Raw genomic sequence first — 12,954 nt, 5'->3', positions numbered from 1 at the left:
TAGCGGCTTCGTTTCGCACCTTCCGCACTGCATACTTCTGTAGGAGAATACTGGTGCGGTCCCTGTACGCTCGAAAGCTAAAAGCTTCTGACAGAGTAGCGTTTAGTCGGTTAGCCACTCCCTTCCAAACACCTTTTACTGTTTACGGTCAGCAGCAAATGGAGGCGTGGTAAGGACTTCAGCTAACAGAACCTTGTCGCTGGTGGCGTTGAAGCGGGAGCGCTGGTCCGGCTCGTCAACTTCCTCAAAGCTCTTTTCCTCGCAGCTATCCTCAGCATCGTCGGGCGCAGCAGCCTGTTGCTACGACTCAGGGCCTTGCACTGGTGACAGGGGAGGGTCGTCTTGGCCAAGCTGAAGCGACGCAGTGGAGCCCAAGGTGAGTATCTCGCCGGAGCTGTCGCTCTCCATTGTCTCTGGTATGGCTGGCAAGGAGGGAGTTCTGAAGTGATTTGATTCGTTGCGTTGTGATTAGCTTAAGCGCCCTTTTGGAAATTCGGTACGAAATATTGGGACGAAGTTTTTTATCGTCCTGAAAGACGTTTTGGTCCTGTAGCTTAAGCGCTCTAATGTGTATTGGCAACAGACGATACACATAATGAGAATTGGTGAGTTCAAGGTACTTTTATGGCCCGAAAACGAGGTGCACAACTGTAGAAAATATTACATTAGTTATTATTATTATTAGGGACTAGCCGAGCGCCGCCGCTACGCGGCAGTGATTTTTAGTTGGTTGACGCTGCTCTCGCTATGCTCGCTCCGCTATTAAAGCAGGCTGCCTACGCTTCGCTACGGCAGTAGTGGACCCGTTCAGCTCGCCTCGTCGGCTCGCTGCACTACTCGCCGGGCTAGGTTCGATGTGAAGCGGGCCCTATCGGGGGGGGCCGCCTTCGCTGCGCTCGGCAGCGGACTAATTTTACCCAATGAAGTATATTCGGTTGTCCAATTTTAGCCAATCCGAATTAATGTAACCTTGGCGTTCGTTGCTCCAATTGATGTTTAGGATAGTAAATAAGTAATAAATATCGTATCACTGTTCATTTTACTTCACCATTTTTTGGGAACAAGAACCCATAATATGGGCCTCCCCACCGACATTTCATCGGATTCCCCATACTTTAAACAATTCGTCGGTCGCGCCGAGCCAATCCTGTCGAAGACCTGTGCTTGGCCTCGGCAAAAACTTGTAACTTTCCAAAACCGGGTACCAAACCGGGTCTCTCTTTCTTAATTGTAATGTTTAAGCTAACATCTGCCGGAATCGGGTACCCGTCGATAAATGCTAAGATGTATGCACATTATTTTCCAAAGGTTGATACTAATCGTTTATTATTGACCAAAACCTGCATTCAAACACTTACGCTCTAGTACAGTATGAGAGCGCCATCGCTTCGCTGAAGGCGTATCAATTTGCGTCATAATCGACCAAGCTTAGCTGAAGATGAACAACATGACTTGTCTGCATTTTTTACATGTCAATTTGCTCAATACCCAATCACTCTTAGCGGAAGATGCCCTCTGTCGCCAAACCAATCAGCTCAACTCGACAGTGACACGAGCATCGTTCGTTTGAACAAGACTTTTTTCCTGCGTTGAAGTACCCACTTCCAAGGAATTGGCCCATTAGCGTATATCTCATTCCGCAATTTATTCCCCAGGCCCTCAAGTTACAAGTTTGTTTGTTTGTTTTGTTTTTGAATTGAGTATCATTATTGTCACTTAGCAAACATCCTCAAGTTAAATGGTCAAGATCAGCGCACCATGCGTCTCTCCTTCGTTCCGCTACTGTAGCTCTCTCGTCTGATCGTTAGCACACAACATAGTACAAAAATGAGCACAGTATACCTTACCTGCAAAATGGATGAAATAGCTCTCTCGTTGCTGGCGCCAACGCAGCCATTGGACGCTGACCAGGGTGTTATGTCACCGATGGCCTCATCAGACCTGGCAACCTCAATTGGTGATTTTCGGTTCCTGAGAACCCATCACGATAAAGAAGAGCGGGGCTTGCTGGTTACCAGCCTCACAATGTGACGTGGACGTCCGTCTGCCAATGAGATGGCAGAGGACTCCCACGTCAAGTGCTGCTGCACAGCACTTCAGTTTACGCTGGACAGCGTAATACGGGGATGCATGGTTTATATTCATTATATCCTATCCTATTGGCTGGTGTCAAAAGTAAACTTGATTATGGGACGCGTAAACATGGACATTCGCGCGACCTCATTGGCTGTAAATCCTTGAGATGTGCAACAATCAAGTTTTCCAGCCGGACTTTTGATTATGGGACGTAAGTCACAAATTTTGGCCAAGCTACGAATAGGATTAGTAGGTTTTCATTGGTAGATAAGGATTGATCTAGGATTTGAGATTGATAGACTTTAGGATGGGACCTGGATACTTGTTTGCGTGTCCTGGTCGCCAAGAACTACTGGTTGCGCGGCGGCGGCGCGCCGACGCTAAACTAACGGATCAATCAATCACTTTTCAACTTTCCAACTTCCTCTCAAGTGTTCTTCGAGCGCTCGCCACTGCGCTCATCAAGCTTCGGGTCTTCGCATCGGCTTGTGTGACATGGTAGCACTTGTCGTGTCAAGCTTCGGTTCAAGTTCAAGACTAGGTTGCTCGTGGGGATACCTTCCGAAGCGAGTTTACCTGTGACTATTGGAGCTAGCAGAGTGGAGACGCTCTAGGTTGCGAACGTGCAGTTTTCGGTGGGAGCACACTTCGAAGAAGTGGGTACATCACGCCGTGGGCAGGTGGAAATACCACATTGGGGCTTGGCCCACGCCTAGACCGGATAGTACCTACCCTTCGGGGTTGTGTTGGACTCTTACTAGAAGTCGGTTCAGTAACAGGGCGCCTGCTTTGTGTCTGCTAACGCGGAACATTGTAGAAGTATAATGGTCCCTGGTTACCCGGTAGTAGTCCCTGGCATTTTTCGATCTTTGAAGTCGGTCCATGGCCCGGTACAAAAAGGGTCATAACCACAGCAGTAAGAGGAAGCGCCAAAAAGCGCGTGACGTTAAAGTATCATCAACGTCTACGCCGGCTCCTCCTCCTGTTACGGCTATTGACATCGATCTCTTCTTCTCGCCGGTCGAGGTGGAGCAAATTGCGAAATTGCAATCGGATCTTCTCAAGCAGGTCAAAACCGCTAAGAGGGTCCTGGTTAAGTTCCGCAAAGAGGTCTGGGGTATCAAGGACGACAGCGTTGAGGGTAAGATTGATCGGCAACTCAACTTAGCTCTTCTCGACCTTAAGAGCTGCGAGGACAACATTGCTGCGATGATTAACTGGCTTATCCGCCTAAAACCTCAGAAACACTAAGCTTTAAACACACTTTTAGCTTCACTTCGTCTCCGTTTTATTGTACCGTTTTGCGGATCACTCACCGAAACGTCCATCTGCTCGAGACATAATGCCTGTGACAAGGAGTAGGGCGGGTGAGAGTAAATCGCCTAACCCGCGGCAGCGTCAAGTGCCGCGGACGGCTCAAACGGAGGCGGCAACGCCACAAGAAGCGCAAAGTGAAGCCCCATCAGCGGGGACGACAACCCCAGCGCCTGAGTCAATGTCGATGCAGCAGTTGATGTTGTGGATTGCACAGCAGCAGCAAATGTATCAGAATCAGATGCAGACCCAGTTGCAGATGCAAATACAACAGGCCAACAGTCGTTTTGAGCAACTATTGGCCTCGCAAGGTGAACGACGGAAGAAGGATCCTCCCACGTATGAAGGGAAATTTGGCGAAGACCTGGAACTTTGAATCTTTGCTACGGAGGAGTACTACGCTAACAAACGAGGAATAATGGAGGCCGATACGTCCGATTTTGTGACCATGATATCAAGCAGTTTAGGCAAGTCTGTGCTGAACTGGTATCGTGCCTTTTCGTCGGATTGTGATGCGGCGGGGATGCCGAAATCATGGCAACTGTTTAAGGCAAAGTTGCGCGAGCGCTTTCGCTCGAAAGACTTTGAATACAAGCTGCGTGAGCGGTTGTTTCAACTGAAACAACACGGAACTATCCATGAATACGTGTCGTCGTTTCAGGATTTGATGTCTCAATCCGAGTTGGACATTTCGGAAATGGAGAAGCGTTTCTACTTCCAGAATGGGCTTCGTGCGGAGACGGCTAAGAAGGTGAAGGAACTCAGTCCAAGGTTCTTACATGAGGTCATTGAGATTGCAACGAACTTTGAGTTTGCTCACTATGGAGGGCTATCGGTAAAACCTGCAGTGAGTCATCAGCCTTCGTCGAAAGCAGTTTCGTCTGTGAAACCTGCGGCTAACAGTACGGCCAAGCCACAGGAACGAAAACCACCTTCGAAGCGTGGGCCGAAAGAGGATTGGCGAACGTCAGCCACTTGTAACAACTGTGGACAATTCGGTCATATCAAGCCACAATGTACGTCCACCAAGGAGATGAACCACTATGTTGGCGGATCATTCTATGCTATTTTGAAAGTAAGCGCTTTCTTCGTCGACAATGGCAGCAGCCTCAACGGTGTCACGGAAGCGTTAGCCGAACGACTACAATTGGAAATCACGGAGCATCCCGACGACATGATGACAGTTCGTCTGGGATACAACCAACCGTGCAAGACCAAGACGTACAGTCGAAATGATGCTACAGATTCCGAATTTCCCCGTGACGTGCGAGACTTTTACAGTCATGCCTGTTCCAGAAGACAAGGACGTGCTCCTCGGAATGAAGTGGCTTCGGGAGAATAACCCTGACATCGACTGGGAACGCTTACTACTGCGTCCACGTAATAGGACCAAGGAACCCCCGGCCCATCAGTTGGTGGTACCTAACCGACCTCCCGCACGTATGATTGGATGCCGTCGTTTCAAGAATGCAAACCAGAACCGTGAATTATTCCATTACCGGCAGCATGGCCACACCGGTGCGTTCGGAGAAACGAAGCTGATCTCAACGAAGCAATTTATGAAAGAACTTCGCAAAGGGAAGGGTATTGAAGCTGTTTTTGTTGTGAACCCGCACGACTCAGAAAAGACTGAGCGTTTTAAGCAACAAGGATGGGAGGCGCTAGTGGACAATCCGGCATATGAAGTTTTGCTCAAGTATCGCGATACTGTGTTTCGCACTGAGCTGCCGAGTACCACACCTCCTGTCCGCGAAGGGATTGAGCACGAAATTCAGCTTCAGCCGGGAACGCAACCGATTTCGGTGAAACAGTGGCGCCAAAGCCCAGAGCAGCGCAAGGTCATCCAAGATTGGACGAAGGAGATGGCACAGGCTGGAATCATTCGCCCTAGCACCTCGGCATTCAGTGCCCCAACTTTTTGTGTCAAGAAACCCGTGGGTTGGCGTATTGTGCACAACTATCGCCAGCTCAACAGCTCTACCATTTTGCCGGTCATACCCATGCCGAGGAAGGAAGACACATTCGACGCAATGGGGGGGGGGGGGGTAGTTACTGGTTCTCCTGCATGGACCTCTTGTGGGGATATTACCAGGTTAAACTTCGTGAATCTGACATTCCGTTTACTGCTTTTTCGACGCCCGATGGGCTGTTTGAGTATCTTGTCATCCTTATGGGTTTGAGCGGTAGTCCTGGCACATTTAACTGGTTGTTACAGCGGGTGTTGTAGCGACCTACGCGATATCATGCGCATCTACTTTGATGACATCTATGTTTTCACTCAAGACACAGATGTTCGGACGCATGTCGAAGCGTTGGACAGAGTACTCCAACGCTGTCAAGAGCAGCAGCTGTATGTCAAGTTGTCAAAGTGCCAGTTTTGTGTCGAAGAGATCCCTTGTCTTGGTGATTTGTGGGCCGCAATGGTGTTCGAATGGACCCTGACAAAGTGCGTGTGATTCGCGAGTGGCCGATTCCACGGACAACAAGCAAATGGAAAGCTTTTTGGGTACTACGGTCTATGTCTCGCGCTTTTGCGCCGACTTCGCGCAATTCGCAGGACCATTGCATGAAAGTACTAAGGGTTTGCGCCCAAAGGAAACGCTGCATTTGTCTGAGCACCAGTTGGAATGTTTTCATGAACTCAAGCGCCGTCTCTCCACCCCTCCCGTGTTGCAACTTCCGGATTTCGAAAAACCGTTCGGTATTCGTATGGATGCCTCGAACTTTGCCATAGGGGGAGTCTTGTTTCAAAACGAGGGAGGGCTCGAGCATCCGATCGTATTCACTGGTCGTAAAATGAAACCAGCGGAGCTAAACTACCCAGTGCGCGAACAGGAATTGCCGGCTATTATGCATGCGCTTCGGGTGTGGAGAGTCTACCTGCTCGATCGGCCATTTACGGTGGAGACAGACCACAAGAGTATTGAGACTATATTGACGCAGAAGACAACAAACCGTCGTGTGGCTCGCTGGTTTAATGAACTAGCCGAGTTCAACCAAGTGTCGGATGCAGTGTCTCGAAACCCACTCTTTGAGCACAAAGCCGCTCAGGTTAGTCTCAGTGAGCTCATTGAAGCGGCTCGAAACCGTGAAATTGTAGCTAGCGTCCAAACGACCAGTGCAACTGTGACGCACTCGGCCAAACAACTGTACTCTACAGACCGATGAGTTCAGGAGCTGTTGCAGAGTATCGCTAGTGGTAAAGAGGTACCACGCTACTCTGTGAAGAATGGACTGCTGTATTACCAAACGAGAGATGATGAAAATGCTCGACTGGTAATTCCGGACAATGAAGATCTGAAGAACCGTGTTATTTGTGAAAACCACGATGTGGTCACGGCAGGTCACCCCGGATACTTCAAGACATACTTAGGCGTCCAGAAGAAATATTACTGGCCCAAGATGTCGAAGTACATTCAGCGTTATGTGAACACGTGCGAGCTTTGTCAGCGAAACAAGGCACGCCAAACGAAGCCGCCGGGACTACTTCAACCGTTGGAGATTCCAGGAGGCAGATGGATTGATGTGACGATGGACTTCAAGGTTGCACTACCGAAGACGGCAGCCGGAAAAGACGCCATTATGGTTATTGTCGACCGGTTGACGAAACGTGCTAAGTTCATTGCCACGAACACGGCGGCGACAGCAGAAGAGACTGCTGCGCTATTCATGGCCAATTATGTGAAAGACCATGGAGTGCCGAAGTCGATCGTCCCAGACCGTGACTCGAAATTCACATCAAAGTTCTGGCAGGAGGTGATTAAGACATTAGAGACGACTCATAACTTGTCGTCCGCCTTCCGCCCGCAAACGGATGGTCAGACCGAGCGTACTAATCGGTTTATTGAAGACTATCTACGAGGCGTCGTGAACCCATTCCAGAATGATTGGGATGAATACCTACATCTCGCCGAATTCGCGTACAACAGACGTGTCCATTCCTCGATCGATATGTCACTGTTTGAGGCTGATCTGGGTTATGTGCCCTATATGCCAGATGAGGTGGCTGGGGACCCAGAGTTTGAGCAGTTGCAGAAGTCAGCACAAGATTTCCTGCTCAAGCAAGACGCAATTTTGAAAATGGCACAAGACGCGATGAGTGAGGCGCAAACTCGAATGAAGTCGTATTATGACAAGAACAGACTTGCTCAAGACTTCAAACCCGGGAATATGGTACTTTTGGATGGACGGAACTTGGACATTCGTCACAAGGGGTTTGCACAGGCGAAGAAACTTGCGCCAAGGTTTATTGGTCCTTACCCGGTCGTGAAGCAAGTTCATCATGACTCCTACGAGCTGAAGTTGTCGAAGGGGCTCAAGTTGCATCCCGTTTCCACACTTCGTTGCTCAAGCCGTATCGCAGCGACGAATCACGCAGCCAAAATGTTAACAAGGTGATCTTGAATGATGGCTCAGAGGGACAACTTGTACGTGAAGTCATCGACCACCGTCGCAGGAAGAAGACGCTCCAATATCGGATTTGGTGGTTTGGTGAACCCCGAGAAGACGCTACATGGGAACCCGTAGAGAACCTGAATCAGATTCCATGGCTCATTGACAAGTACTGGGACTCCAAGAAGAAGTAAAGTGCAGCTTCGAAGTGGTGGGGCCTTCTTGGAAGGGAGGTCATGTGACGTGGACGTCCGTCTGCCAATGAGATGGCAGAGGACTCCCACGTCAAGTGCTGCTGCACAGCACTTCAGTTTACGCTGTCCAGCGTATTACGCTGTCCAGCGTAATACGGGGATGCATGGTTTATATTCATTATATCCTATCCTATTGGCTGGTGTCAAAAGTAAACTTGATTATGGGACGCGTAAACATGGACATTCGCGCGACCTCATTGGCTGTAAATCCTTGAGATGTGCAACAATCAAGTTTTCCAGCCGGACTTTTGATTATGGGACGTAAGTCACAAATTTTGGCCAAGCTACGAATAGGATTAGTAGGTTTTCATTGGTAGATAAGGATTGATCTAGGATTTGAGATTGATAGACTTTAGGATGGGACCTGGATACTTGTTTACGTGTCCTGGTCGCCAAGAACTACTGGTTGCGCGGCGGCGGCGCGCCGACGCTAAACTAACGGATCAATCAATCACTTTTCAACTTTCCAACTTCCTCTCAAGTGTTCTTCGAGCGCTCGCCACTGCGCTCATCAAGCTTCAGGTCTTCGCATCGGCTTGTGTGACACACAAAGGTTGGCTGAAACATCATTTCCGTATCGATAAACTTCAATGTGCGCAACTATTTGTTCAATTACGCATTCTCGGGCAGATGCTGCGGCTGCGAAGCAGGCGCAGTAGATGCCCACGTTAGAATCAACTAGAGAGTTGGGCTGGTAGTGCTTTTAAGGATTAAAACCAAAACAACTTTGGGAGTTACTCACTTATTATTCGTTATCATCGTCCATAAACTATTCGTCGACCTGTGTACCCTCCCGGAGCAACGCTCCTGGTTGCCTATTTGAGACGACGGCAAACAAAATGTTACTTATCAACCTAAGTACGAATCGCGATTTAGGCGCATAATTGGAAAGAGGGATGTCTCCTCTTTCGTTTGAGCCCCTCCCGAGCTTCTGGTATGAAGAAACGACCGAGAACGAGACCGTCAAAAAATATATGTCCGACTTCAACCCCGAAAGGGAAAATTGTTTTTTGATGAACTGGTGTAAAATTAGTCAGCGAATCCGACAATGTTGTCCGTTTTAGCCAATTCGAAGCCTAACAGTGTTAGAATCTCACTTTTGTGCCGTCACTTCAAATCACCAGGGGTATATTTTTGAATTTTTTAGAAAATTTGATATCTGGATATAAGTAACATTTTGAATGAACTGTGGACATAAGTATCATAATGATCGACTACAACCTTGGGCTGCCTATTCTTGCTCAGCAGGCAGATCCGCAGTAGCTTTGTGCTTCGTGTTCTTTTGCGTCTTCTTTGCTGCAGTAGCCCTCTTCTTTGCTGGGTTCTTTTTCGTCGCAACAGCCTCCGTGATACCACGCTGGACTTGGTTAGCCTTAGCCGCCACGGCCATTGCCGCGCGATGCTCACGTCGTCCTTGTTTCCGTGACTTGGCATCTTCTCCTTCCTGCTCGCTAGGCTTGGTGTAGAGGGGATCGCTCTGAAATTCAGCAGGAACGTAGGGCCTGATGTTGTGGTGCATCTGCGCAATTTTCTCGGTGTTGCGGACAGGAGGGGACAGCGTCTCGATATGGTCCGTCATCATCCGCTGCACCTTCTCCTTCGTGGTGAAGATCCCGTCAATTTGACGGCTCAAACTAATCTCTACAGGTTCGCTCTCGGGGCCTTTCTTGCAGACAACGACGCCCGGCTGCGATGCGTCCATCGTGAAAATCTGGAACTTCTGGATGCCGTCAAGTCGTTTGTACAATTCGGTGAGAATAGGTTTGTAGGACTTGAACGCTGAGCTTCCGCGAGGCAGATGCACCGTGATTGAGCTCTTGGACGCCGAACTAACAGCCTCTACGAGCTGCATGCGTGTTGAGCCGGTTACCATGCGCCTTGATCGACATGTTACCGTCTCGGATGCGCATCTTGTAGCGCTGCAAGGTAATGGGGACTACTCCATAGCAGAGCGCGAAAGTGGGTCGGCACACATGACCTACGTAGGGGAGGATGTACGGAAACTTCTCACGGTCACACCGTCCTCGCTTACGCTCAACAGTGGGGGTCTGCATCAACACAGCCAGGAGCGCGTACAAGCTCGTGGTGCGCTCTTGCTTCGTCATCTGGTCCAGCGAGCACAGCAAGAACTCCAACTCACGAGCCTTGCCCTTGACGCACTCGTTCTCACACGCGTCCGCATGAATCACCTCAGTCACACGGGCTCGAGGACTCGCGTCATTGAAAAAAATACTAATATCCTCTTCATCTTCGGCTTCACTGCTCGCGCTCTCTGCTGTGAGCGGTTCCTCGTCGTCGCTGGGCGACGCCTCCGAATCAGGCGTAAAGTCGTCGTCGCTGCTGTCCTCGTTCACCTCACTCTCACTGGTAGCAGTGGGATCGACACCACAGACAGAATCGTCGGCAGAATCAGGCTCTTCGTCTGCTTCGCGACGCCGAGCAGCAAGGGGTGCCGTGGCCGACAGAGTCAGCGCCGTGGAGGGGGACGTTGTGGCCGGCGGAGTCAGTGCCTGGGAGGGCGATGTCGTGGCTGGCGGACCCGACGTCGCGGCTGGCGGACTCGGAGCCGTGGCTGGCGGGCTTGGCGCCGAGGTGGCCGGTGGCGAGGCTGAGAGAGGCAGCGCTGGAGGTTGCGCAGGCTGCGCAGTTGGCGCTGCAGCGCGCGAGGTCGGTGCTGTCGGCGTCGTGGGTGGTGTCTGCATGGCTGTAGGTAGTGGTCCGAGTGGCTTTTCGAAATGGTATCCGTGCCGATACACCCCCTTCAAATTTTTGAAAATCAAAACTCCTCGTTTTCTCACGACTTCGTTTAGTTACGATTTTGAACCTGGCCTCTTTTAAGGCGATTATCTCGATAACTCTAAATGGTGGATAAGTAACATTTTTGTTGCCTTTGTCTCATTTTGAAGACGACGAATTGTTGGTCGTGTAACCTGCGTTACTTAGTCGAAAGCCGAGCGGGTACCCTTGTCTACTTACTCGGATCTATACTTACCCTTATTCGAAATGGAGCTGCCGACTAGTGCTGCGTCGCCTTCTTCGCGCAGGACGAGCGCGTACCTGCAGGTTCTGACGAGCAAGCCGCTGTTCGAGCATGTCGTGTCCTTCATGAACGGGTATCCGCCCGTTGTGGCGAAGTTCGCGCGTGCGCAGCGCTTCAGACCGCGCGTAGAGGGGAGATATCCGTCTCCACGCGGTCTGTTGCCCCAACTGGCCGTCATTTGCGACGAGGTGGCGGTGCTGGACGCTCTGTTGAAGCTGGTGGCCAGCCAGTCACCGAGTTACCGCAACCCGGAGACGGAGTTCGTGGGCGTCGTGCGCTGCGCCGTGAGATTCGACAAGTTGAAGATGTTGCAGTGGCTGGAGACGCATCTGGAGCTGAGCTCGTACGCGTTCGAAGCGGACCTCATGGACATTGCCGTGGGCTACACTACGGGGGTGGAGGTCATGGAGTGGCTGCTGCAGCACCACTCGGAGATGACGAAAGAAGTCTCGGCGTGGGCTCTGCGGCTCGCGGCCTACAACGGGGAGCTCAACAAGATGAAATGGCTACATGACCACGGATTCCGAGGCTTTTCGTGCACAACGGCCGATGACGCCGCGTGTGCGGGACATACAGAGGTGCTGAGGTTCTTGTTGGAGCATCGAAGGGAGGGATGCACCTCGAGAGCGCTGGATCAAGCCGCAGCTCATGGACACATTGAGGTGGTGAGGTATCTGTTCGAGTTTATTCAGGGTAGAGCGGGTGCAGAGCGACATCGAGTTACGGCCAGAGCCTCGTTCGCGATGACCAAGGCGGCGTTGTGTGGACATGCGGAGGTGGTCGGGTTTCTAGGGCGACGCCAGTGCAAACCGCTGAACAATACACTACTGGATGTGGTGGCGACCGGGGAGCTGCAGGTGCTGAAGCAGTTGTGTCGATACTCAAGTGAAGGATGCCTGGTCGAAGCGCGAAGGCGGGCAAAGACACTGGGGCACGCGGATATCGCGGCGTACCTCTGCACTCAAATTGTACCTACGGCGTGTGCCTGCAGACTTCACCGGCATTCGCGCTCTGGGCCACGGCGCTGTCAAAGGAAGCCGAAGGCGACATAGAGCGTTGAGAAGATTATGGCTCCATGTTAATTGTTATAGTATGCATACCAACTACGTCAGCTATTGGCAAGACTGTACAAACGATCCCAATCTTGTAGAGGGAAATCTGTCAGTGTAGGCGGCGGATTGCAGTCGACAACCTGGAGAAGGAAGGGCCAAATCTCTTAACGGACGAATTCATCAACAGTGCGGAGTATTCCGGTAACCATTGTTCGCTCAAGGTGTCCGAGACTCCGGTCATAATTCTCTCGAGATCAGAGCAATATGGCCCCAAGCTAGCAGTTTTGGTGGGTAGTCTGGATCTGGTTGGAGAAGAAGGTCCATCCACGGCGGAAAAAATGATACGGAGGTTTGTGTAAGATCGATAATAGGAGCACTCGTCGTTGGGTGGAGCACATTCTGAGGTAAGACGCTACTGTTTGTCCAAGACCAAGGCGCAGCAGACCCTCCACTTCAAACAGCTCCGGTGGAAGCTCAGTGATATGGTTTCCGCCCAACGCCAGATCGTACGGCTGTAATCGGATAATAGAGGACGGGACAGAAGTTAAGTTGCTGTTTTCCACGTAGATACTCGATCTAGTGCTCCATTTTGTATCGAGATCATTTGGCAGCTCGCGAAGATTCGTCTCACAGAAAACGATTTGAATCAGGCACATCGGGAAATCGGACGATTGCAAACCGAGTGGGAGGAGCCCATTGGTCATGTTGACCCGAATCACCGAGAAGGAGAATAGCTTAGAGTGGCTTGTATTTGTGCAGGCATCTTCCGCTCCCCAGCCTGCTATTGTGGAGTTGTATACTTGGATTTCTTGCAGCCTGAAGAAAT

General features: G+C 50.7%; 3 protein-coding genes across 3 annotated transcripts; 2 read left to right on the top strand and 1 right to left on the bottom strand.

The window, feature by feature from the left end:
• Positions 1-3,946: 3,946 nt before the first annotated feature.
• On the top strand, positions 3,947-4,408 carry PHYSODRAFT_420313 (hypothetical protein; the record flags this gene model as incomplete). The annotated part of the gene is made up of 2 exons (XM_009538782.1): positions 3,947-4,237; positions 4,331-4,408. Coding segments are annotated over 2 exons (369 nt in total), but the record flags the coding sequence as incomplete, so codon positions are not given.
• Positions 4,409-9,267: 4,859 nt separating this feature from the next.
• On the bottom strand, positions 9,268-9,888 carry PHYSODRAFT_528667 (hypothetical protein; the record flags this gene model as incomplete). The annotated part of the gene is made up of 1 exon (XM_009538781.1): positions 9,268-9,888. One exon carries the CDS (start codon positions 9,886-9,888, stop codon positions 9,268-9,270), a length of 621 nt encoding a protein of 206 aa, XP_009537076.1.
• A 1,178-nt stretch (positions 9,889-11,066) lies between these two features.
• Positions 11,067-12,110, top strand: PHYSODRAFT_429955 (hypothetical protein; the record flags this gene model as incomplete). Its single annotated transcript, XM_009538780.1, has 1 exon — positions 11,067-12,110. A coding segment is annotated over one exon (1,044 nt), but the record flags the coding sequence as incomplete, so codon positions are not given.
• Between the last annotated feature and the right edge of the window lie 844 nt (positions 12,111-12,954).

Source organism: Phytophthora sojae, assembly GCF_000149755.1.
Source record: "Phytophthora sojae unplaced genomic scaffold PHYSOscaffold_12, whole genome shotgun sequence".
Classification (NCBI taxonomy): domain Eukaryota; phylum Oomycota; class Peronosporomycetes; order Peronosporales; family Peronosporaceae; genus Phytophthora; species Phytophthora sojae.
This window is presented reverse-complemented; position numbering and strand designations above follow the sequence as displayed.